General features: G+C 46.2%; 1 protein-coding gene across 4 annotated transcripts in view; it reads right to left on the reverse strand.

Moving 5' to 3' along the window:
• WDFY4 (WDFY family member 4) overlaps positions 1-26171 on the reverse strand; it is a 1820746-nt gene that overhangs the window by 75017 nt on the left and 1719558 nt on the right. For all 4 annotated transcript variants that reach the window (XM_069611160.1, XM_069611162.1, XM_069611161.1 and 1 more), the window contains 2 exons: positions 25297-25476; positions 19351-19533 (listed from right to left, as the gene is read on the reverse strand). In XM_069611160.1, the coding sequence (XP_069467261.1) occupies positions 19351-19533; positions 25297-25476 (363 nt within the window). The remainder of the gene's footprint in view (positions 1-19350; positions 19534-25296; positions 25477-26171) is intronic.

Below are 26171 nucleotides of genomic sequence, written 5' to 3' on the forward strand. Positions count from 1 at the left end.
TTCATGTCTGATACCTCTGGCTTTTAAGCCCTGCAATATCAGGTGCTATTATTGCCCCATGTTATTATCACTTTTTATGTTACTCAATATACCATACTTGAGATAATGCAAGGCAGAGTCATTATCGCCTCGGGATTCAAACTTGGTAGATCAGGCTGGCCCCATGTGAGAGACAAGCACTTTACACATGGACTGCTCGAATAGTTACTTTGAGTGGGTTACTGTGACGAATCAACTTCCAGGGTACCAGTGGTCCAGGGGTGAATATCAGCTTCTAAACCATCAATCAGCCCCACACCTCTAATACACCAGAAGGGATCCGAACAGATTGGAAACACAAGCACATTATAAACCTCCTTGTCCAATTTTGGTAACGTGGACAGAACGGCGGGCTTATCTCTGAAAGGTTGTGGATCATTGGTTAGTTGCAACCCAGCGAAAATATAATAATTACCCAATAATAAAAGGGACTGTCCAGTCAAGGTTGTATCAAAATATTTACTTTATTTATATCACAACAGACAGTTCTAGCAACACTATGAAATACAACCCACCCTGTAAAGGAATGCAGAGGACAGACAGTCTCAAAGAAGGAAAAGTGATGCACTCTTTATACTGACAGGAGGGTAGTCAGTATGTTTAATAACCTCAACAGTTTAAGGTTTCTTGGATCTAGCACAAGGGGAGCAATGTGTCTTACAAGGTCTCTAGGGTCCTTCTGGGAAGGACGAAGGGGACTGAACTACAATGTTCCTTGTACTGTAGATGTTCTTGGAGTCGGCTTCAGGGCACTTTGCAGGCTTCTCTGACAGAGTTTGAAATGGGAGACGCTGCGGTTATCAGGTTGCACAACAGTTTGGCAAGGGAAGTTGGATGAACGGCTGCAGGCTGGCGTACACGGCAGCTCAGGGTCAGGAATTGTTTTCTCAGTGCTGATCAGTGTTTCTGAAGCACTGGTCAAGTCATCTTGGGTTTCTTTCAGTGATTAAGGAACTCGGCTGGCTCGAAAATGTCATTTAATGCAGACGGCGCTAGATGCTTGTCGAGGCACTTCTCCCAGCCTCTTCAATGGGCTTGTGTCGTCCTTTAAGGCAGATGGGCCAACACTGAGGAGTGTGTTGCAGGCAGCTGCCTTGTCCTTGGTTGTAGGTTCAGAGATCTTCTGGCACTTCCTACCTAGGAGGGTATGCTCTGTGCTGGCTGAGTACAGGTTCTGGAGTGGCCGAAGGGTCCTCTGAATGCTGTTTCTCCCTCTGTTCCCTGGGAGAAGTTTAGGGGAGGGATCGTGCTTCCCTCTTTGGATATCCTGGCCTTCCTTCAAGATGTAAGGCAGAATGTACCTTCAGCCAGGGTCCAAGGTTGATTTGTGTATTTATTTATTTATTTATTTATTGTTCACTTGTTAGGCGCTTATACAGGAAATACATTCTGTTTCAAAGCGCCCACAGGACAGTAGGGAGGGAACATGGGATAGCAGTGCCATTAAATACAAAAAATACAGATGGGGAAGGGACGGCCAAACCTACTATGCCATGTGATTATTCAGAATGTGCAAGTGCAGGAAGGAAGAGGGCAGTGGGGTAGGTGCTGTGGTGTCCGTGCTCCAAGGTGAGCCGCAGATGAAGTGCAAGCTATGGTAAGTGCTATGCGGCCAGGAGCCGCGTTGGGTGGAAAGTGCGAATCTCCAGTGTGGAGGGTGTGCCAAGGCAAGTGCTGAAGGAAGACAGATGATGGGGAGATTTGGTGTGAATGGTCAGAGGCCCAGAGGATGCATAAGGGTCCAAGACACCAATCACAGCAACTGTGGGATTAGCAGAGGAAGGGAGAAGGGAAGGAGGAGCAAAAGAGTAGAATCTTGAGGTGTTTTCGGAACTTCAGAAGGTCTTGCTCAAGACAGAGCAGGAAGGGGAGCCTGCTCTATAGTTTCTTTGTTACTTCAAGTGAAGTCTTCAGATGATCTGCCAAAAAGTGGGCTCAGCCCTCTTTTAAAGCCATGTGGGCCTCAGTGAATTGTGTAGGCTAAGCCTACCTTAATTAACCAATCCTGGGGTCCCTACCAACAATTTCCTGTATATGTGAGGTCATAACCAGAGTTATTTTCAACAGGAACGTTTGTTGGGTTTGCTGGCTTCTTTATTAACCCCTGCAGCCAGGCCCCATGTGGACCGCTTTGAACTACCCTCTAATTGGTATGTTAATCACTGCCATCAGCTGCAGGTCCTAACAAAAGAGCAGGGCGGATCTGTGGAGCCTTTGTTAGTTAATCGGGCTCACCATGGCAGGGGGGAGCTTGGTCCTCCACCTTCCTGGAGATGACCTAGTGCACTCCTGGCTGTCACATTTCAACTAAATATGACATAGCGGACTGTGTCTGTGTCTGCACAGAGTACACAGGTCTATAGATTGTCATGGTGTGGACATATGGAAATGTGTGTGGATTAGCCCCACACGTTTCCCTGAGGTTTGTCTACCATCATTCAAATTAATTAAACATTTCAAAAAGCCCAGGCGAGTGCACACCCACAATGCAGACGGTCGAATTCCTCACATTTGCCATACAAGAAAAAGGCCTACATGGACATGTGTCACCATCATAGGCAAAGCGGAGTCTCATATGCCCCTAGCGGAAGTTAGTTTCTCATTTACATGGCACTGCCCAGATTTGCCTTAAAATGCATGATATTACATTCATTTTCTATAAAGCTCTTTGTAAAGTTGTCAAACCCCTGCAAAAATGGTTTCTATTTAAAAATCCCCTCACTTTGATGGTCAGTGTTACTGGCTCAAAGTGCTTTATTTACAAGCATTCTAGCATGCGAAGGCGAGCACCCTCCTTTCTGTTCTTTCAATTACAAAGCATTCAAATAACCAGGGGGCTCTTCTAACAAGTGGGGCCACTGTCACCCTTTACTTTTCATTAGTTATTTCACTAACTCCATTTGGACGTGGGAGTATTGCTGACGTATTTATTTATGTAGGTTGTTGTTTAGCGCTATGCCACCTCCCGGAAGGTGTCATGTTGGACGTCCAGCCCTATATTGATTGGGCGACATGATTGTTTGATCAGTAGATGGGTTATTACGCCTGGAGTTTGCAAGAACGTGATCAACAGAGTTTTCTCGGACTGGTGGGACCTGATCCCTCCATGGAGGGTGTGGTGGTCTTGGTTGAATCTGCTGTGGCATCAAAGCAACACTTAGGATTCACTATCTGGAAAAACCAGGCGCACCAAGACATAGGATGTCTGCCAGACAAAGCAGAGAGAAGTGATACCTCTTGGTCTTGGGCACGAAGAACAAATAAAATAAATAAATAAGGTGGGACCTCTCCTAACATCATCATGCGCTGACATGAGCTCATTACACCTTCAATCACGTGCAAAGAGGCTCCGCTGCACTCATTCAATGCTCACGGGATAGTTTACTCAATACCCTCCTACTCAACGCATAGGCCCAAAGCAACCATGAATGGCTTGTGTTGGCTTCTCATGAAATAGGCCAGTTTACTGTCTCAGAGAGCTCTGTGAATACTGTGTTGCCTTCCTTACTGGTGATATTATACTACAGAGAACAAACACATATAGATTTTTAGTTGTGGCTTCCAGTAGCACCAATAGCAGCTTGTAGTGCTTTAAGTGGGATGGGAAATCGAGGGGTGCTCTAACATGGGGTGTGGCCTAACAGGCGGGTATGGGCTGACAGTGGTGGGTGCACTTTTCCACAAAATGCCACATAGACAGAAATCCACTGGTGGTTTTCAGTGTCAGCACGTGGTTTGACTTGGTAACTTAGTCCATTGTAGCTAACCTTGCTTCTTTAGAGGAGTTGGAATACTGCGTTATCAAGATGGACAGTGAAGATTTGTTTAAGTAAAAAACAACACAGGATCTCCAGAGTTAATGCCTTTTATATCTAATTGCGTTTATACACAATGGTATAAAAGTTATTGGCCCTCATTCCGAGTTAGGACTACACCATGGAGTAAATAGCTCCATGGTTGGCAACCATGGAGCTATTTACTCCATGGAATACCGGCATGTTGAATGGAGTAATTACCGGTCCATTCCAAGGTTGGATGGACCGGTAATTCCCTATTCACCATAGCCCTTCCCCATCCCCATTTCTGCCCCCATAGGGCTCAATGGGAATGGGGAAGGAGGTAATTACGGCACCGTAAATTACGGTGCCGTAATTTACTCCAAGGTCACTTTGCGGGTCCCGTAATTTACTCCTGCTAAAAGCAGGAGGTAAAGAGGGACCCGGAAAGGGAACTCGGAATACGGAGGTAAGGGATTACCGCCATCGGTGCCCTTACAGGCGCCGGTAATCCCTTACCTCCAACCTCGGAATGACCCCCATTATCAGTGTTTTTTCCAAGCAAAATAAATCTGCACTTTTCGTCTTGATAACACGGTATTCCAAACTCTTTTAAAAAATAGACGAATATAAGATAACAAATAAAAAAAAATTCTTAAATTGTGAACCAGATTAATTGCGGCCTGCAGCGGCAAAGCAGGGTACTCAGCGCTGTGATGGGGCCTACCAGCATGTGCCAGTAGGTGGGCAATTGACTCTCCGCCTGCTAATGGTCACCCATCGCGCCACAAAAGACAAACAGAAGACAGACAGAAGACAGACAGAAGTTCACTTGGTCGAGGAATAGACTCTGCTTTGTCTTCTGCTGTTCATCATTGCGGGCTTGGGCCAGAGAAAACGAATTGGGAGCCCAGTCCCTGTAATGCATGACTGCATGTTGCAGAACATGTAGTTGAGGGTCTGGAGGGAAAAAACAGCAACAGGGTCCCCTAGTAAATGTCAACTTATTTTATTTGGCATTTATGTACAGCGCACATAACCCATAGGTATCTAGGCGCTAGTTTAATTTATAACGTGCTCTGATTTGTTTCGTTCAAGTGCGGGTCCGGGATTCGAACCCAGTGTTTGCTCAGTGCAGTCTTGCTTCCAAGACTCGCATGCTGCCACAGAGCTATCCTCCCCGTCCCTTACCGCAATGCAATACCTAGGCACACTTCAAATTATAATTCACCTGATGCAGATGCATGACTTCTATTAATAATATCGGTTGAAGAATTTAGTAGTGGGCGTTCAAGGGGAGCCAAGAATAGCCCTGGCTCAAAAATAGTTTTTGGAGACTGCCCTGGCTAGCACTTAAAGCCGTGACTGGAGTTGCTTGGTCTGAACGACAAAAAGAGGAGCTCCTTGTTTTCCACTGCCTGGTCTTCCTTTGCTGTCATCAAGAGGTTGCTTTATTGAGTCAGGTAGGGTAACATTTGTGTCTGGCCAAGTGATGTCCTTGCTGGTATGCGTGCATGTGTGCAGTGATGCGTATGCTGCATATGTGTGTCCTGCCTTTCATCACCCAGATGGTTTGGCCTTAAATGGTACACTTCAGCATGGTATTTATGTGGCAACGTGTGGTCCATGCCACAAGGGCCTGGTGCGCATGTAACCCAAGTGTCTAATTTGAACACAGAAAATTAGTGTGGATCCTGAAAGGGAATGATGTATAAAGCTTTGGCCATTTAAATAAATCTATAGAAGATGTGGTCTAAGTACAAGTAGTAGGCGGTGAAACCCAGAGATGTAGACTAACATCCCGGCTTTGCTTCTTGAGCTATCTGTGTGATCCTCTGCAAGTCAATTTGCATCATTGTGCTTAAATGTTTATAGAAGCCATATGTATGCATAGTTAATAGACCATAACATTGTTCTGTATGAAAAAATTGATCAATGACCATTTTTAGAGGGCACACCATAAAATGGAGTATATGTTTTTTCACTGATGGCCCAGCCACCTGTGAGCCACCGCCACCATTCCATGAAATGTGCAATATATTATAAATAGCAGAATTGTATGGCTTATGCAAACTCTCAGAGGTTCCCCTCAATCAATCTGAGTCTGAGACAATAAGTGCCAGGGCCCAAATATTGTCTAGCACGCTTGTGACACTGTGGGCCCGCAGTTCCCCACCATTGCTGACACCACTCACAGCTTCTCCCCGCAGTGTCGACACATTTGGGGTTACACCACAGCTCGCACCTGCTGACTGGGGTTCATGGAAGCTCTGGCCATCCTTACTTCATAATCAATCTGAGTCTGAGACAATAGGTGCTGGGGCTTAGAAATAAGTGCCATGGCTGAGCCCTAGCAGACACCCTCACAAACTAAGCACTGAGCGGCACTAAAATGGCATTCTGCTTGAAGTGTCCTAAATCTTTGCACCGGCTCCGCAAAGCGTCCCCAAACTGAGCAAGTGTCCCCACACCCGTACCCGAGTTAACTTTGCATGTCCTCAGACCGTGAGACAAGCACCACAAGAACCTGAAAGCAGACACAGTTTATAAGGGGGATTGGAGATGGCGTGGAACATTTGCAACAAAGAATTTGAGCACCCACTGGCAGAGCCTCTGGGTGCCGCATAACTCTTGAAGGTTATTTCGCCAGTCACCCATTGAGCTGAATGATGGGAGTGTATACAACCATTCCTTGAAATCTAGGAGGCTGTCCGGGAGAGGCTTCAGCACTGCTGTGGAAGACAGCGACATTAGACATTGATTGCTTCTTCAGCTTTTGTTGCTAAGCATTAGTGGACCGAGGGTGCCAGTTGTTGAGCAGCTCTTGCCAATAAACTGCAGGTGCATGGCAAGTTACAATCACTGTTGCCGGAGGATGCTGAGCACCAGACCAAGGGGGCAGTGAAACAGGCCAAACAGGGTTCTGCACCCACAAGCAAAGGAATGAGTGTCCAGTAGATAGTAACAATGTCAGGCTTTTATCTAGCCCTTGCCTTCATGCATCATTCCTCCCGCTTCTAAGCACTATAACACCTGTTATTATTAAAGCCGCTTTTGCTAGACAGGACACAATAAGAGAGAGAGAGGGATGATGATCAAGAGCGCATGAAAGATGACCGAGTTTGCAGATGAGATGGGGTGACCTTTGAGCCCCAATTACACCAAGCCCTTGTCTGCCCGTTCTACAGGACTGGGCCATGCATGGGATTTAAAACCTTAGGGTTGATTCGCTCTGGAATTAGATCCATGACTACACGGTTTCTATTGCCTCTGCGGAGCAATACATGTGATGCCTATCTGCCCACTTTTTTCTTGGCAGCGCAAATCCACAATTGTTTACAGATGTTATGTTATGATGATTTATATACAGGGCTTCCACTGCCATTTGCATGGTCTCCAGGCGCTCACGTGGCTCTGTTAGAAAGTGGGTGGGTCTAGGTTAGTGAGGGACGAGGGATAGGATAGAGGTTGTGCTCTTCTGTTGATGCTTGCAGAACCATGAGAAACTGGCGTCTGTGCGCGCCAGCTTTATGGGCGTGCTTGGATCTGTGCACTCTGCTTGTTGTGTCTTGAGTCGTAGTGTCCAGTGTCTGGGTTGTTTTTGTTTGCAACTGTTTGGTCTTGTGGCATGGTTGTCAGTGGGGGGGTGTGGCTTTGTGTGTAGTTGCAGCTGTCACTTTTGAGCGTATGTAGTATGTGGGAGGTATGCAGGTGTGGAAACGTGGAGGCGGTGGTCAGTAGGTTTCTGTTTGGCTCTGGGTGTTATGCTTGTTTTATTGTTGGTTCTTTGATCCGTACTGTCCCATGTTTGCTTTGGATCCAGAGTATGTTTTGTGGGTGGTTGTCTGGGTGAGTTGAATAGCCAGCTTTTCATTCATTCTCTGAAAGTTAGGTGATCTTCTGTCGTTCTGATTTCCTTAACTACCAGATTGTTTTTAGGAATGCAGAAAGGGGATTGTCTCCCTTTGTAACCGGCTCAAACGTCAGCAGTCAGGTTTGTGATATGCAATTTGTTTTCTGAAGGAATGGAACCTAATGCGAGGAATTTACAAGGCTGTAATTAGGAAGAATCAGCCTGCAATTGCCTTCCTTGTGGAATTAAGGAGAGGCTCACTTTGTGGCAATGTTTGGATGTGTAACACCCATGTTTACAAATGCACTCTTGCTAGGCTAGCAAAGGAACGCAGCCTAATCTCCCCTTTTGGTTAAGTTGGAAAACAAGTTTAAAAAAAATATAATTAGATGTGCTCTATGTGATTTAGAAGAGCTTCACCCATCAAATAAACACATCATTAACAAATCAGCAGCAACTGGCATATTATGCCAAGGCGTTGACCTTCAGCACACAGACGTACACTACACACAAACATCATACTATCCAAAAACAACAGCATACACTAGACACAGAGACACCACAATTACATGCAACCAACACTGCACTACAGGTCCAACAGCGTCCAACAGACCACCCCTCCTTGCAATTGCCACAGCATAACACACAAAACGCAATACCTAGTGCAACCAAAGTAGTGCCAAAGCCCTAACAAATAGCACAGTGCTGGCTTGACAACAACCAACTTCACTGAAAAGACATAACACCCTAAACTACACAAAAACCAACGCTGGGCCAGACACACCTTAGTGTTATATCATGTTATTTGAAATATAGAAAGCACCTAAGAGGCATTGTTGCGGCCTCGGAAAGATGTTGGTTTTCCAGACATTCTATAGACTGCAGTCTGCACATTACATCACTGGTATGTACATTATATGGCAGGAAAATACCATTCCTTTTGCAGAGGTGTCTAGTGTTGAGACATCTTTCACAGTTGTTATGTGGTCGGTGGGGAATTGGGGATTGCTGACTAGAATCTGAGTTTGAGTTGTTGAATTTGCAGCCATTATGGAAATGATTCACTAAAAAGGTATATCGAGAAAATTGAGTTGGGGCGCGACTATCTCAAAGCAACTGCTTACACTGGTGGGCTCTGCGGTTGCATGATACACTATCATTTACAGTGCAGGGAAATAACTATTGATTTGGCAGATATGGCTAGTACTGTAACATTATTTTTAACAATTGTTACGTGTTGAGTGGGGAGTACTGCATTCTTGGCTATGTTAGTGAATGACTAATTAAAATCATGAGAACCGATCTTAGGTCCCTGCCAGCTGTTATGGGAATGCTGGCTTAAACAAATAAATGGGCACAATGAAATAACACACGATTATCTATCGCGAAGCAGCAGGTTATTCTTCCTGGCTCTGCGACCGCGTGGTAGGCTGTACACAGCTTTGCAAGTAAAAATCATGAACATTACATTGGAGAAAATTACATTTGTTTTAAAAGAGAAACCTAGCACTTTAACAGTATATGTAGCCGTTGTTGTATGTTTGATGGGAGTACTGTGTGTTTGACTATGTCAGAGTAGTGACTATCTCAAAACAACGGATTGCACTATAGCACACAGCTGTCATTGGAATGAATTTACAGGACGTTTAATCACCCTACTATGGCCAAAGAAAGCACTAAAGACAGAGAACTCACACTCTGATGCAACCAACGGATGATCTTCCGTAAAAAACTACAAACAATTCTGTTCAACAAATACTTCTAACGGTAACCTACTTACCATTACTGCTGCAACCATACTATGTAACCCAGCAACTGTTCTATTTTCAACTGTCTTGTTCTTAGCGATGTATAATGTTACCCAGCAACTGTTATACTTCAACTTTTTCCAACCAATGTAACATAGCGCTGTGATACTTCTGGGTTTGGGCGCTATCAACAAATGAAATAAATAAATAAATAAACACACACGCACACACACACACACACACATAGCACATAGGCTATAGAAAGGGCCACACACAGTTATTCAATACCGCTAACCTGCCAGGAAACACACAAATAGCATCACGTCATTCTTTCACAGTCCAACACAGCATGAATGGCCACACAGGGGCTAATGTCCCTCCTAATAGACTTAATATAAGACAAATTAGTGCTAATCCACACATGACCCAAACATTTGAGACGTTGACACATATGCACCAGATACAGACATTCCACACACACGCGCACACACTTCGTAGGGATAGCGTGGCGTTTTTACTGTACATCTGGATTTTTCAATATCTGGAGGCCTCTTGTAAAGAATATTGCATAGCTGCTTGCCAAAAGAGGACAGGCCTCCTCTTCTTGAAGCTGGAATTCCATTGCTCTTGAGTCACCTTTTATGAGGCAAGGTTCAGTCTCAGGTATTTTATTAAGTATTGAAATTGTCAGGATATTAACGCTTGTTGGCATGCATGTTAACCCCTTCTGACAGCTGTTTCTGGTTAAACCTTTCATCGCAGCAGAGCCCCAGTATTTGTAAACTTGGATATAAAGCTGCCTGTTCATAGCTCAAACTTAAGAGGGGTCTGTAACCAGCAGCACTCCAGATGTTTTTGACTATGACTCCCATGATCCTCCACAATTGACTATTTTGGCTAGGGCTTTTAAGAGTTATAGTTCAAAACAGCTATGAGCCAAAGGTTGCAGACTACTGCCTAACACGCGATGGGTGGGTAGCCTTCTTGCAATCCCTATAAGCATTGTCTTCATCACAGTGATAGTCAAATAGATAACTTTGTTTTCCTATTGCGTAATGTGCATGGGACGCATGACAAGAATTTGTTTATCCAGGGTTCTCACGTGGACATTTGACGTCAGATAGACCAGAGCCATAAATCCTGCCTGCCAGCCTTTTAGAGCAGAAAAGGTGATACAAGTCAATGGTCTGAGCTTTGCCTTGGAGTCACACGGATCCTACATAGCAGGGGTGTTGCTAGGTCTGGAGAAGGTCTGGGGCTATGCTAAAGTCGGGAATGTCGGGACTCGGGTTTAGTTAGTCTTTTGGTTGTAGCCCCTGAGCTTCTGTCCTGGGCTACAATCAAAATGCCTGGGGCTTTGCTCTCCCAGGCCCCCCTAGAAATGTCTCTGCTAAATAGGCTATCTTATATCGCATGTCAGAAGTCATCTGATCCTGGTCACATTCTTGCCGCTGTGCTGCTCTACAGACCGCTGTGTGTGCTGCTTTCCCAGTCTGGGTAACTGAGTAGAGAAGCGGACAGTGCCAAGATGTAGGTGTATCTATGCACTTGGGCCTACAAGCTAAGTTCAAAGAGTGGAAAAAATGTTTGCTCCTGCACAGGAACCTGTTTTGACCTTTGTTCAGTATATGGGTGTGCTAACCAGAAGAAACAAGGGACATCACCCAGAAGTCATATCTCCCATATCAACTTCCAGGGCACAAGTGGTCCAGGGATGAATATCGGTTTCGAAACCATCAATCAGCCCCACACCTCCAGTACACCAGATGGCATCTGAACAGATTCGAAACACAAGTCAATTATAAACCTCTCTGGAATGGCAGGCTTATCTCCAAAAGGTTGTGGATCGTTGGGCAACACAGAGAAAATACAATTATTTCCCAATGATAAAAGGGACTGTCCAGTCAAGGTTGCATTAAGGCATCTACTTTATTATTATCACAACAGACAGTTCTAGCACTCTACGAAATACAACCCACCCTGTAAACAAATGCAGAGGACAAGCAGTTTCAAAGAAGGAAAAAGGATGTACTCTGAAAACTGACAGGAGGGTAGTCGATATAGTAAATAATCAAAACAGTTCAAGGATACTTGGTTTCAGCACAAAGGGATCAATAGGTCGTAAAATGTCACTTGTGGCCTTCGGAGAAAGACCAGTGGGACAGAACCAAAATGCGCCTTATGCTTGTATGATATGATATGATAAGGCATTTATAATGCGCCTACACACAAGTGTTTCAAGATGTACTTGGCGCTCGACACGGTGGGGTCAGTGGTGCAGTCGGTTGAAGCTCGAGACGCTCGACTGGCTCGGAAATGTCCTTTAAGGCGGGCATCCATAGATGCTTGTCAATGCGCTCTTCCTAGCTTCTTCACTGGGCTTGTGTTGTCCTTGAAGGCAGATGGCCTAAAGCTGCAGAGAGTGTTGCAGGCATCTGCCTTGTCCTTGGTTTGGTTCCGAGACTCCCTGGCACCTCCCACCTAGGAAGCTTGCTGCAGAAACTAACAGGGTGCGCTGTGTTCTGACTGGGTACCGGTTCTGGAGCTGTTGGAGGGTCCTCTGGATTCAGTATCTCCCTCTGTTCCCTGGGTGATGTTTAGGGGAGGGATCTTGTTTCCTATTAGAGGTTCTGGCCTTCCTTCACTGGCGGAAGATGTAAGGCAGACTGTACCTTCAGCAAGGATCCAATGCTGAGTACTTCTGGTTACTCCTTGCAATATCTACAGATGATCTCTGCAAAACAGGTTCTTGACCTTCTTTTAAAGCCAAATGGACCACAGGGATTGGTGTAGGCTAAGCCTACCTTAATTAACCAATCATGGGTCCCCAACAACAATCTCCTGCATGCATGAGGTCATGACCAGAGTACTTTGCAACATAAAAGGTAAAGGGGTGAAAACATGTAATACTAAGTCCCACACATCTTTCTCTCTGTTGTGGGTCAAAGGGTCTCTCTGGTCAATGGATCTCACTGTGGTTCCTGATTAAAGTGTCAGGTTTCCCATCAAGCTGCAGTGTGACCAGACTTTCTGGCACCATCTCCACATATCAAATTTTGTTAGGGTTTCCTGTCTTCTTTGTTAACCTGTACAACAGGCCCCATGTGGGCCTGTTTGAAGTATACTCAATGTGTAGGTTAGTTATGTTAATTGCTGCCAAAATCTGCAGGGCTCAACAAAACGACAGGGTGGATCCATGGAGCCATTGTTAGTTAAGTAGGTTGGCCATGGCAGAGCAAGGTTTTGCCCTCCCCCTTCTGGAGAGGCATTGTGTACTCCACCTGCCAGATCCCAACTAAATATGACAGGGGGGACTGTGCCTAGAGGGTGTGTCCACCAAGAGTACACGGGTCTATGTGTATGTCATGTGGTGAGCATAGGAAAATGCGCACAGATTAGCGTCACACATTTTCCAGAGGTTGATCTACCATCATTCAATTACATATGAAATTTCAAAAAGCCCAAGTGAGCGCACACACACACCGTGCAGATGGTCGAATTCCTCACACGGGGAGAAGCAGCTCTCTCTCCTGCACCTCACCTGGAATGACCTTTCTGTTGCCATGTGACATGCAAGCTTGGGTATCCGAAGCAGCAAGAATGGTTGAAAAAATATTGAAATAAGTCAACCAAATAAAGTAATGGGTCCGTTTTGAATACACAATTGTCAAAACGTTAATGAACAAATGTTACTCTTGCAAACCTACGGGTACATTTGTAACCCAGCGAATCTGTATTTTTGGAAAGAAAAATGATTTATTTGTAGAAATAAATTTGACATAGCAAATTTGTACGAATTTCTTAAGATGAGAAGAAAGAAACATGCCTTGTATTATATGCAGGTAACTATTTTCATGTTTAAAATGTGTTTGCTTTGATACCTCTAATTCAATACTGGAAAACATTTAGTACATTTACTGTATTAAAATAAATGTGACTTTTGTATATATAATTTGTGTTTTGTTGTTAAATTTTTTATATACCCATAGGGTGGTTTAGTGAAAGGACAGAAATAATTGTTGATTGGTTATTCCCCTTGGGAACATGTATCCATTTCTGGGTGTCCGAGACAACTGGTAGGGTAAAGCCCAAGAAGTCAGACCTCCAGCTGAGATGCATGGGGTGCAAAATGTTGCTACCCAGTGCCACGTGTAGAGTGCCAAACCACGTGTCTATGCTCTCAGGCGCACGCCCCATCAGAGAGGTTTTCGGGTCAGAAATGACCTCCGAATGGCCTGCTGCTCTGCTACCCAGCGCGTTCTTGGCATCCTTCTAGAGAACTGGGATGTGTTTTAGAGTTTTACCTAAAATATAGACAACAATTGTTATCCCTGCTTTGAAGGTTGCTTAGCTTCCTTACAATGTTAAACGTTTCCCCAAAAAGTCTTATTTTGTATGTGTTTTTAAAGTCAGAGTTTAAATAATAAATCTAATTATTCTTACTCCTAGAAGTGTGTTTGGCCTGATTTGTACAGTATCTTTATGTTCTCTTTACCTCCTGAAATGCGTCATCATGTCACAAGTGGGACATTACTGCGCCTAATAAAGTGTACCTAATAAGGCCATATCTACCGAGCGCCTCTTCAAAGGAAGTGATGTTGGATAAAGTCCTAAGAAATCCTACCAACTAACAGATCGACAAAGGTTATACCAAAGTGAACTTGCAATCCCATTAAACTGCATTAGCACCCTGTCTGGGGGTGCCGGCCAATCGGGTGTCATGGAACTCAGGCCTTAACCGCCGGTGAAAGCCTGCGGTCCCCCGCCGCCATTTTCCCACCACCCTTCATTCATTTTATTTTCTTCTTCCCACCCACCCTACTTGCCTTATAACTCCTTCCCCTTGCCTCCAGCATCCTGCCATGGAAAGGGAAGAGGGGCTCCATACAGAGCCCAGCCTTCCCTTCCCATGGTGGCCATCTTTGTAAATGATTTTCCTTCATATTATGGGATGCCGCAGCATCTCGTTAAACGAAGGACATTATATTTACCACCCCGGGTTACCGCTTTGGTATCCCGGGACGCTAATGGCCTTAAGCCCCCGTTCCAAGTGCTGGAACGGGGGTGGGTAACGGCCCAGAGCCCTCGTTAATGGCCCTCGCTTTGCTCGGGCTGTTAATTTGGGCTGCTGGCCCATTAGCCCCATTCCAGCCCTTGTAATGGGGGCTTAACACCACAATGCATAACAGAACTGCTCAATGCACAATTTTCGAATTGACGTAGGACAGGCAATGGCAAACTCTGGAAAATCTAAACTGAACTGCGAGGCCCACTGAGTCCGCACACCATACAAACATGGCTACTTCATGCACCAGCATAGGTGGCAATCCAACACATAACTGGATCTCCATGCAGACAACTGGTATTTATTTAATGTATTTATAAAGCGTCTACCAGATCCATGATGAGGCAGTGTCTAGAATGTTTATAAACAGAGGGTAATAAAAGCAGACAACGAAAGGACAGGAAAAAACGCATTTCAAAAGAAAAAGAAAGCAAAACATCTACGAATTAGCTTGGATATATGATCAAAGCAGAGACATATTATTAATTATTAACCAATAGAAATGCAAATTAGAAAAACTGAGCATTTTACAACTTACTAATAGAAATACCACAAATCAGGGGAACATCCAATTGCCATAGGAAGAGAGTTGTAACTAATAATTGTGAAGGGTGGAAGGTTATGAATTAACCTTAATCACTGGCATTGCTCTGGCCAAGCTTCCACACCTTTGTATTTTAGCCTATCTCGGCCATTGGAAAGGGGGATCAGCCATATGCAAATCAGTCTGGAGCTGCCACCAGAGGGAGACGTCCAGCCAGAACTGGTAGAGCACACCGCTCCCACACAGAAGAAACACAAGCAACCACAGGCATGTTTCACCCTGCTTGGGACTCAAGAGTCTGGTGTAGCTTTGCCCCCCCACCCCCAAGGCGCACGCAGCAAAGCACCCATGTCTGGGTACACACTCTCTAATTTAGGTAGAGAAATTTTTCTCAGAAGGATAGGCATCAATCTACACCACAAGCAATGCTTTGGGCAATCTTCCATAACATCCTGCTTTAGCCCATCTGCACCTTTTCAGAAGGAGGCCATCCATATACGAAGCAGTCTTGGTCCTGCCACTGATGGGAGCAGTCCACCCTGAACTGCTATGCCATGTCCCATTGATAGGGAAACTGAAGCCACCCCAGACATGTTTCAGAATTGGTGAGCCTCCTCAGTGAGGTGCAGCTTGGTTTCTATGGTGCAGCAAGCTGGAGGGTTGCTAAGAGTAATTGCCAATGGTTGAGATGATTAATAACTTACCAGCCATTAAACTTCAGTTTTGCACTTTTCTCCCCCCGAAACACATGGATATATCCAGTGGGTCCTGAGCCTGCTGTGCCTAACGATCCAAGCTACAACTCACTGATGACACCCTCTGAGGCTGAAATCATGTCTAGTGTTTCTTGTGTTCTCAGGCAGAAGGGATAGGGCCTAGCAGTTTCAGCCTGGATTGTCCCTTTAGGGGTGGGACCAAATGTGAATTGCATATGGTTGTTTCCTTTCTCTATTGACATAGCAGTCAAATCATGAATGGTCTTGAGGGTTGCCCAGAACACTTGCCAGTGGTTAAGATTACGTGTTAGCTTTCCAGCCATCAACCCTCGGTTTTGTATGTGTCACCTTGAATGGACTGGGTATGTACAGACATGGGCCTATGGGGGAAAATGGGAAATATCGAATTTGTCCAACTCTTTGTGTAGGCCAGGTACTCTGCTAGCTAGGTTTAGTCACTCGCTGACTGCCATGTTTAACCTGTTCAGCCATGCCTCATTGCCATAACTGCATTTGGTCTATGTCATAGTGTGCATGTCTTAACCGAGATTACACGTTGCCTTCTCACTGCATGAGATTGCTCGCTTCCATAGTCCTCGCCTCCACAGGTAGAAGTAGCAACATTAGGAGGACCATCTCACTCTGAACCGTGTGGGAACCGTGGAAGTAGCAGCAACAGCAGAAACGTCTCACAGAATGTCTTCCTTTAGTTTCAATATATTACTCTCCCAGGCACGAGAACGTTGTGTCGGCCCAAGACTCAACGCTGGGAACCAGTGAGCATCGTGCAGAAACATTGTTGCTCATCAATAGGATGCAATGTCTGAACCACCCCTTCCATTAAAATGCGTGGCTGCTCTTCTGTATAACAGGGTTGCGTACTGAGGGAGGGGGGTGCAGGTCACTGCGGCAAGTCTCGTCCTGTCGTCGGGTTGCTGTTTTTCCTGTTTGCTGGCTTTGCTGACTACTATCGAAGATGTCCACCAATCCAACGCAAGAGTTGGTGGTTCCTTTTTTTCACGACAGGCCTGCTGTGGCTCGGGACCCTAACTGCACCTCAACACCTCACTGATGACAGCCAATGAGGCTGAAGCATGTCTGGGGCTGATAGTGGACTTGTGCAGAAGGGATGTGATTCAGCCGTTTGGACTGGACTGACACATTTAGGGTGGGGTTAAGCCTGATGCGGACATGCTCTTTCCCTGTCTGCAATGGCATGATAGGATCAGAAATGATGTGCTGGAGGGTTGACCAGAGCCATTGCAATTGGTTAAGATTCATTCATGAAGTGTCAGTCATAAACCTTCAGTTTTATACAGGAAGAGAGTTGAACAAACAGGGCACAATGAGGTCCCAGTAGAGCATTTGGCAGAGAGCTCAGTGTGAGCTGTCAAGCTGAAGTAAAGGTTATCTCAGGTCTTGTCAAGGACACCCTGCAATCTGGACCTTACTAGCCAGATAAACAGGAGAAGTACCTTGACAGTTACAGGGCTACCTGGAGCCCAAAGCTGAGCACAGACACATCCAGTGCAAAGGAAGGAGACCAGGAGGGGGATGATCAAATGATGTTGCACCCTCCACCAAAACACAGAGCCAAATTAAACACAGGTGTGAGGTGGGGCGGACATTAAAAAAAAGCATGGACAACATCCTGTGCGGAAATGGCAGCTGGTTCGATTTGTTGTAATAAATGACGGCGGAACGTGTGTATCCTTTGCATCCCCTGCCTTTAAGCTTGGGGATGGATCCAGAGGGGAACCTAATGAATGGGGGGTTACTGAGGGAAGGCAGTGAGGTAAGCCACCACGTGAACATGAACTCTGCTTTGTATGCATAGTCTTCTGTAGCAGTGAGAGACACTGATAGTTGTCGACAGTGGTCGAAGTGTAAAATAAAAAGTACTGGAACGATGTTCCCTCTGCCCGCCCTCCCCACATTCCCACCCCCATTCAAATCCCATTCCTGGGCCCTTCCTTTCCTCCACTCCACCCTGCAAAATTGTGTTTTACAATAGTTCTAGTAAGACTGAATAAAACACGAAAGAAAGGGCATTTAAATGACCCCCATTATTGAATCATTGTCGCCCTCAGCATGCACCTTTATGTAGCCTCCTCTTCACCACCCACCATTCGCACCCCTTGAATAACATGCCCAGCTGCACCCACCCACCCTTCTCATTGCCTGCAAACAAGGCTTAGTCTACAGCCATTCATACGCAGATTGCTGCAAGGCGGTGCTTTTTGGCTGCCTGTGAATGGGTTCTGTATCCTAAGTAGTCTATTGAAATAAATAGCGCCAAATGCAGCACCTGTGAGATAGCTCAGTACAATGTTACACTGGCTTCATATCCGCAGTGCTCAGATTCGAGGCCCCTTCAAGGGTGAAATTTAAAACAAAAAGTTTTTTCTTTTTTTAAGTTTGACGTCCTGGAATGGTATTCTCGGTCGTAAGGGAACGATAAATGATTGCCCTGGAAAGTAAGGTAAAGTCGTACCCTTTAGTTCCCGCCCACTTTGATCTCTTGTTGTCGGGGAATCGGCCATGGATGACACGCTAAAATAAAGCTGTATGCCATCTAGGGTGGCCAACTGTTCCGTAATTTGCGGGATTGTCCCGCAATTGGGGACTCTGAGCCGCAGTTTTTAGAGTGGCTGTGCGGGACGCAGGTTGCCCCGACTTGCTTCGGTGCAACCTGCGTCCAGCACAGCCCCTCTGCAAACTGAAGTGGGCATGTACACAGCACGGCGCTGCCGCCTCCTGCTTTCTTTCTCTGGGCGGCTCTGCAGCCCTGGCTCCTTTTGAGCCTAAAGGTCGAGCTGTCATGCTCACCTGGCTTCATTCAAATGCTAATGCTTTGTTCCTGGGGTCGTGATGGTCATGTTTGCAGAAAAAAAACGTGACCATCACCTCCCGAGGACAAAGCATTTGCATTTCAATTAAGCCAGGTGTTAAGAGCCTTTAACAAATTTAAATGACAAATGGGGCGGGCCAAACGTAAATGATGCTGTGACGTCATCACCACCTTGTGGGCTAGTGTCCCGCAAAAGGATATAAAAAAAGTTGGCCACCCTAATGCCATCGGAATACTGAGGCACAGAGATCCAGGTCCACCAGAGGCCGCAAATCCCCCCTGCCCCCCACACACACCCACCCACCCACACCACTAATGGATAATGACCAGATCCATTTCAGTGCACCCGGCAAACGTGATCTAGCTCAGCCTCCTCTACATAACCAACATGTAACACACAGGACCCACCAGCCTTCTGCAAGCAGTCCCAGGTTGCATGAAAAAAAAACCTCACAGTCTGCTAATGCCCTCTGATTATAATGCCCTCTGATTACAGCCTATGATGCTAGGAGGGCAAAGCAATGGCCGAGGCGCTCTAAAAAAAGAAAACAATGACGCAAAATATAAAAGAGCATAGAGAAGACAGCATCACAGCAGGTACACAAGGCTTGTGTACGTTTCTCATTCTCCAGCTCTCTGATTACACAACACCAGGGCCTGTCCAGCGCCCCAGAGTATTGGCAGCTCTGTGCCGAGGCTGCTGATGGTAGCTCTTTATATATGACCAGTGATTTGATGAATGATTTTAAGGCACCTACCCGGATTACCCCATCGGCGCAGCCAGTGACCAGGACACTGCGAGGGTCCCACTCATGCAGTTCCGAGAAGCAGCAGCATAGAATGCCCCGTCCAGGACCCCCGGCAGTGGTGATGCTCGTGAGAGGCCTGCCATTGATGGTCCAGAGGTGCAGGGAGCTTCTGGTACAGGAGAAAATGTGCCCCTGAAACAGAAGAAGACAATGCGCTCACAGCAGAGAAGACGCGGCTAGCCCCGAATATTCACCTAAGCGCTTTATGTGCAGGGATCAGTGGAAGGGGTGGCATGGGTCAGAGGCCTTGGCCCCTTCTTTCCCATGGGCCAGAGCATCACGGCGGGGCTTTCATGGGCAACGTGAGTACTGTGGGTGCTGTGTCATTTCAGGTGGGGCATAGGAGCATCAGAGAACACGGCTGCAGGTGTGCAAATCAGCACTAGTCTCTGGGAGCACAAGGGCCACTACCATGGGGTTGGTGGATAAGCATGGGGGGTATCCAGTCAAAGTTTCGAAACATTAGTTTCGAATGTCAAAAGTTCCGACACAAAAGTGTCAAAAAAAAAAAGTTTAGAATTTATTTATTTAATATTAAAGAGTTTATTTTAATTTAGTATAGGTAAATAAGTGTTTAAAAAAGAAAACAACGGGAGTTTGGGGGGGAACCCCCCCCCCCCAAAAAATCAGAAACTTTTTTTCCGACACTTTGGTGTCGGAACTTTTGGCATTCGAAACTTTGACTCGAAACAGTTGCTAGGCACCGCATGGGTCGGGCGATGATTTTCATTTGTGAGTCAGACTGAGGCCGTGAGAGCAATCTAGGTAGTGGGGCACTGCTGCGTTTTGCTCTAGCCCCAAAGCCCGGTAGGTATAAGGGGAACTCGGTGGGGCTGGTGGGGGATAGTCAGCTGATGCAATGGCACTGGGGTAATTAGAAGTCCCAGTGAGGGGTTGCTGAGCCTCAGTCGTGCTCTGGGGGCTTATGGGTTCACTTCTGGGTGAATGAGACGGTGCTAGGGATGTGTTATGTTAATGCTTCGGAGCAAAGTTTCCATACGGAACCGTACATGGGTTACATATGGTCTTTACTGGGTTAAGTCTACAGGTAAGTACATGAGGGTAAAAAGGTAAAGTACATAGGCAGGGAGAGACATCCACCGGCCCCCTCTTCCATTCAGTGCCAGGTCCCAACTGTTTCTCTAGGAACACTCACAGCACAGTAGAACATTCATGCTGGTTCCAGTTCAAACATTCTAGATCAACACTCCAGCTATGACACAAGCACACATACCATGGACAGGGGCAGATCAAAACCTAACACATCTTCCCCCTATATAAGCAGACAACAACAGGATAAAAACACAGGGAAAAGATGCACAATTGCTCCGAACAAAATTCGATAATGACCACAGGGGTCAAATCCTCCTCAATACAACTCTACCAGCCAAGCAACTGCTCAGAGCAAACATTTGCTAACTTCACTATACCTATAAATAGCTAAGCACCAACCATGGACATTCATCAACTCTGCAGCGGGCCCCACCACAGACGTCTATTACTAGGGAACCAGCCCTCATTCTCAAAACCAAACCAAACCAAACAACTCATATACCATACTATCATCATCCATAAACCCTTAACAAGGTGTACAAGGACACCATAAGAAGTTAAACACTTCCAACTGTTTCCACCAACACAGGATACAAATTTCTACAAATAACAACATCGGCATGTTTCACGCTCCCAAAGTAGCGTGAGTAGGACACACATCCCAATACACTATCACACCAAATGCACCTTGTGCGAAGGATACCAGTTCTACCAGAACCGGAACCTATTACCAGGACCATACATCCCACTGACACACAAATAGTCAGAATGCACCTAGTGCGGAGGATACCAGTTCACCCAGAACAAGAACCTTTTACCGGGACCATGCATCCCACCAAAACACCAAATATCAGGATGCACCTAGTGCGAAGGACACCAGTTCAACCAGAACCAGAACCTTTTACCGGGACCATGCATCCCACCAAAACACCAAATATCAGGATGCACCTAGTGCGAAGGATACCAGTTCACCCAGAAAAAGAACCTTTTACCGGGACCATGCATCCCACCAAAACACCAAATATCAGGATGCACCTAGTGCGAAGGACACCAGTTCAACCAGAACCAGAACCTTTCATCGGGACCATGCATCCCACCAAAACACCAAATATCAGGATGCACCTAGTGCGAAGGACACCAGTTCAACCAGAACCAGAACCTTTTACCGGGACCATGCATCCCACCAAAACACCAAATATCAGGATGCACCTAGTGCGAAGGACACCAGTTCAACCAGAACCAGAACCTTTTTCCGGGACCACACATCCCACCAAATAACCAAAATATTGTTACCACCACAACACAAACACTTCACTCACCACAAGTCTCTTACTATACAAGTAAAGATAAATTGAGGGTATAAGAATGGTAAGCGAGAGTTCAACACTACCACCGAGTCCATATTCTTTACCCTACAAAGTTCTTTGTGTTTGATGAACCTGTGAATGAAAATGTGGTTAGCCAAAATAACATACATAATGCAATGCATCATGTCACACACGAGAAACTGAAACAGAGGCCACGACAACCATCACATTCAACCTCTCACAGTCACACAACCCTGAAAGTCCTAGCAACAATTTTGCAACGAAACGGTCTAACAGGCCTCACATGACATCTTAATCCTTTATCAATCTTAATACCACAATAACACTTTAGGATAACATCACAGCAATACAAATCCGCCTCTTTCCTTTTGACAGAAACACAAGACCCCAATAAGCAGAAAACAATCAGCAGAGCATTTTTAAACTCACGCCGACACGATGGCTGCACCAAATATTTGGTTAAACATACATTACATTTGTGTGTACCTGTGGAAGAAAAATTAGTTGAACATATAGTGCATCAGATGTAACCACAATTGCATTTACTTTACTTTAGGTAATACAGTAGTTGTTTTGCTCAACACCCAACATTTTAACATTGTTGCGTGCAACTAAACATTACACCTAACCACATAACCATGATGGCATCTAGTATGCCCAAATAGCTACTAACCAATGACAACTCACATGCACCTCTAATGCACTTCCTATGCCAGACTATCCTATATACTATCCTAAAACAATGGCATCACCAAAGCAAACTGTGGCACAGGTATGCCGAACAAATGGCACTTCTTGTGCACTAATACAGAACCTATGCCAAACGAATAGCATCTAACATGCCAACCATGGCACAACCCATGCCAAACCAATGGCACCTACTATGCCAGACTGCTGACACCTGATGTGCCAAACCATGTCACATATCTCCCAAACATACTCTCTCTCACAAATCATAATGCCACTTCAAATTGTCATATTACTCTGCCCTTCCCATAACATATCAGTGGAACGAATTAGACCCAAAAGTGGAAATAATGCAAAATTAACACATATGATTATTCATTCTGCAATTGACAGAATTGTCATACTAACTTGCCAAACAACAGTGCCAAATACACATTCCATAAATGGATTGACATAACCATGTTCAAATCACTGCGACCCCCATAAATAACTCCCAATGCTTAAGTACAGAATGCAGTTCCTCCAACAGTTTGTGCACATCACTGCATGTCCGGATTCGCCACTTTACTTCCATTTAAGACGTTGTGTTCGCCGAAACTTCCCCACGACTCTGCAACGTGTCCTTGAGTTGATCTCTGCACCGACACGAGTGTTAAAAAAAATGTCCTTTCTTCTTTTTCACTTTTTTTTGTCGTCGGCAAAATCCACCGAAGAAAAAAATTAAAGACAACATCCTGCGCCTCACTAAATAGCCTGGAAACTCCGGTAGGCAAAGTTCCTCATGAATGCAGTACATTAACCAATCATGCAGCCGCTGGCTGGCAGAGCGTTCAATGTCCAACGTTCACTTCTGTGTGAAACCCGGAACCAGGGCACGCTGCGCCCACGTTGGAAGGTCCTCTTTTCTAACCTTCAATGCTTCCTGCTTTGCGCGATCACTGCGCTGCCGGTCCTGGAATGCCGGAGGGACCATTCCACCTGAGACACAATCGCCAACTCCCCCAGCATCCAGCTGACGTCATTATTATGGTGGCAGGGGCGGCCACGGAAGGAGTGCTTCGCTCCAACCGTCGTCCTGAACCGCCGCAGTGGACCCAGTCTCCAAGACCCACCCGGCACTGCGCAGGCCATCCCAAGAACGCAGCCGCCCGGACCGCACGCACCACGGCCCAGAAGAAGAGCAGCCAGCAATGAAGAGGTAAGTGCCCGCATAATACAGTCTTTCTCCCCATTAGGATAGCACCAGCTGCGCCGGACCTCTACGCCAGCTGGCCTCTGGGACCGCCACAGTTCACTGCCCCCTGAGATGCAAGCGCCAGCTCCGATATAATTAACACTTGCACAGTTCACTCCCAGCTCTGGCACACGGGGCACGCTCACCTTAGGTCCAGGGGACAGCTTGGGGTGGCCGGTGGATGTCTCCTCTGGTGTTCTGCCTGCTTCTCCCTGCTGCATGCGCCCCTTGTCTCCATATCACCTCTGATGTGCCTTCATCTGGACTCCATTTCCAGCCGACCTCCCGAAAGCCAAATCCTCGTCGCCAATGTTATGTTAATGCTTCGGAGCAAAGTATCCAGACGGAGCCGTACATGGGTTACATATGGTCTTTACTGGGTTAAGTCTACAGGTAAGTACATGAGGGTAAAAAGGTAAAGTACATAGGCAGGGAGAGACATCCACCGGCCCCCTCTTCCATTCAGTGCCAGGTCCCAACTGTTTCTCTAGGAACACTCACAGCACAGTAGAACATTCATGCTGGTTCCAGTTCAAACATTCTAGATCAACACTCCAGCTATGACACAAGCACACATACCATGGACAGGGGCAGATCAAAACCTAACAGGATGCTCACTGCTAGTTACTGCTAAGGATGATGAGTGAAGTGGCGAGGGCCTCGAGGCACACGATGGTCAAGGAGAGTGCCCATCCGTGGTTCCATGCATGTAGCGCATTGCACATCCTAAATAAAGACCTTCCTTGTTGTGGGAGCGTGGGAGCCATTTCTGGGGCTCTGGGAACATCCGTGCCACTGCCGGGAGTTGCTGAGCCATCATTGGGTACCCAGCAGCCTTAGGGGCACGGGGCAAGCTGGGGAAGGGCGGGTGCTGATTAATCTAGGCAGCTTCTTAGAGCATTTGGGTTGGGACCTGAATCCACTGGTCTTAGTAGAGGGATGCTGGCAGATCTGATGGGGAAGATGCTGGTAGTCACGTGGTGAGTGATGGTTCCCTGGAATATTTCTGGGGTCAGTGCGTGGCTCCTAAGCAGGCCTGTACATGTGGCCCTGTGGGTAGCAGGTTGCTACATCTGCCACTACAAGGGCCTGGAAGTTCATCGAGATGGGGTTTAGTAGTGCCTTCCTGAAAATGTCATCAGGGCTTTTAGTTCTGCAGCCCTTAAAGTGTGCGCTTAGGCCACTGGAGTGTTAATGGGGGGGTCAATGCTTCCAGTGTTAAATCGTTAAGAGGAAATGCAGTGAGCGCCCAGGACCTATGGAATGCCACTGGGGCCACTGCTCAACCATTCGATGTAGTGGGGGTACAGGGGCATTGCTGGTGCCCTGAAAGTGCTAGTATGGAATGAGTGTTACTGCCACAGTGTTAGTGTGGGTGATCCTGCAGTGGATGTTTGGGTAACTTCTGGGGCCAGTGCAACGATTCTGGTCATTAGTGAGCCCCTTGGTGTTTATGAAGTCAGCGCAGGGCACACTTCACTCTCACAATAGGTCTACTCAGGTGGGTGAATGCTGGGCCATTAGAGGTGCCACTGGAAGAATGTTTCCCTGAATTAGTCAGAAAGGAGAGTGTGCTTGCGAATGCTTACTTACACTGGCATCACTGATGGCCAGGGCAGAGATCTTGGCTGGGTGCCCCGGCAGCTGGCAAACGTAGGTGAGGAGATCCAGGTCCCAGATGATGCAGGTGTGGTCCGATGAGCCGCTGACTAGTACACCGTAGGGAAGTGAAGCTGCCAGGCATGTCACAGCCTTTGTGTGTCCATACAATGCCTGCAGGGAAAGAGAGGGAACCACAAAGAAGTGCTCACTATGGCTGTCAATGTTGGCCATCACAGAGGCCTACTATGTTTTTAGGATTATTTTGCAAAAACATGATTTTCATTAGTTTCATGACAGTGGTATGTGGATGCCTAGGCGTTTCTTAAGGGAAGATGGAAGGAATCCCAATGGAGAAGAGGGCTCTGACCATGAATGAAGGATAAACAAAACTGCTAAAGATTGAAAAATTCAGCTACAAGGAGGAGTGAAAGCCACTCCAATGGGCCTAGGGACCTGTGCTGGAACATTGGGATCACATTCAACAAAAATGTACTTTTTCTTAGAAGGACTTACAAAGAAGGGAGGGTGAATGTATCCATTAGAAACACAACGTACTCTCTCCACAGTTTAAGGTCTTTCTGATTGATAATTATTCCCTCCCACATATTCCTCATCTTTGATATACCGTCCGAGGCACAACTTCACTCCTAACTCAGTCTACCAGCACAAGTGCTCTAGCATCAGTCCACCAGGATGTAACTGTGAATTAGAAAAGGACAATGTTCATGTAAATCTTTCAGCACAGCATCTGCATACCCAGAGTCCCTTGCAAACTCACCTTACTATTGCCGGGGAATGGCATATAAGATATATGTGCGCTGGATGCTCGTATCTTGATATCAAATGTGGGGGAAATTACCTATGGT

Source organism: Ambystoma mexicanum, chromosome 8, assembly GCF_040938575.1.
Source record: "Ambystoma mexicanum isolate Mex_15411 chromosome 8, UKY_AmexF1_1, whole genome shotgun sequence".
Lineage (NCBI taxonomy): Eukaryota > Metazoa > Chordata > Amphibia > Caudata > Ambystomatidae > Ambystoma > Ambystoma mexicanum.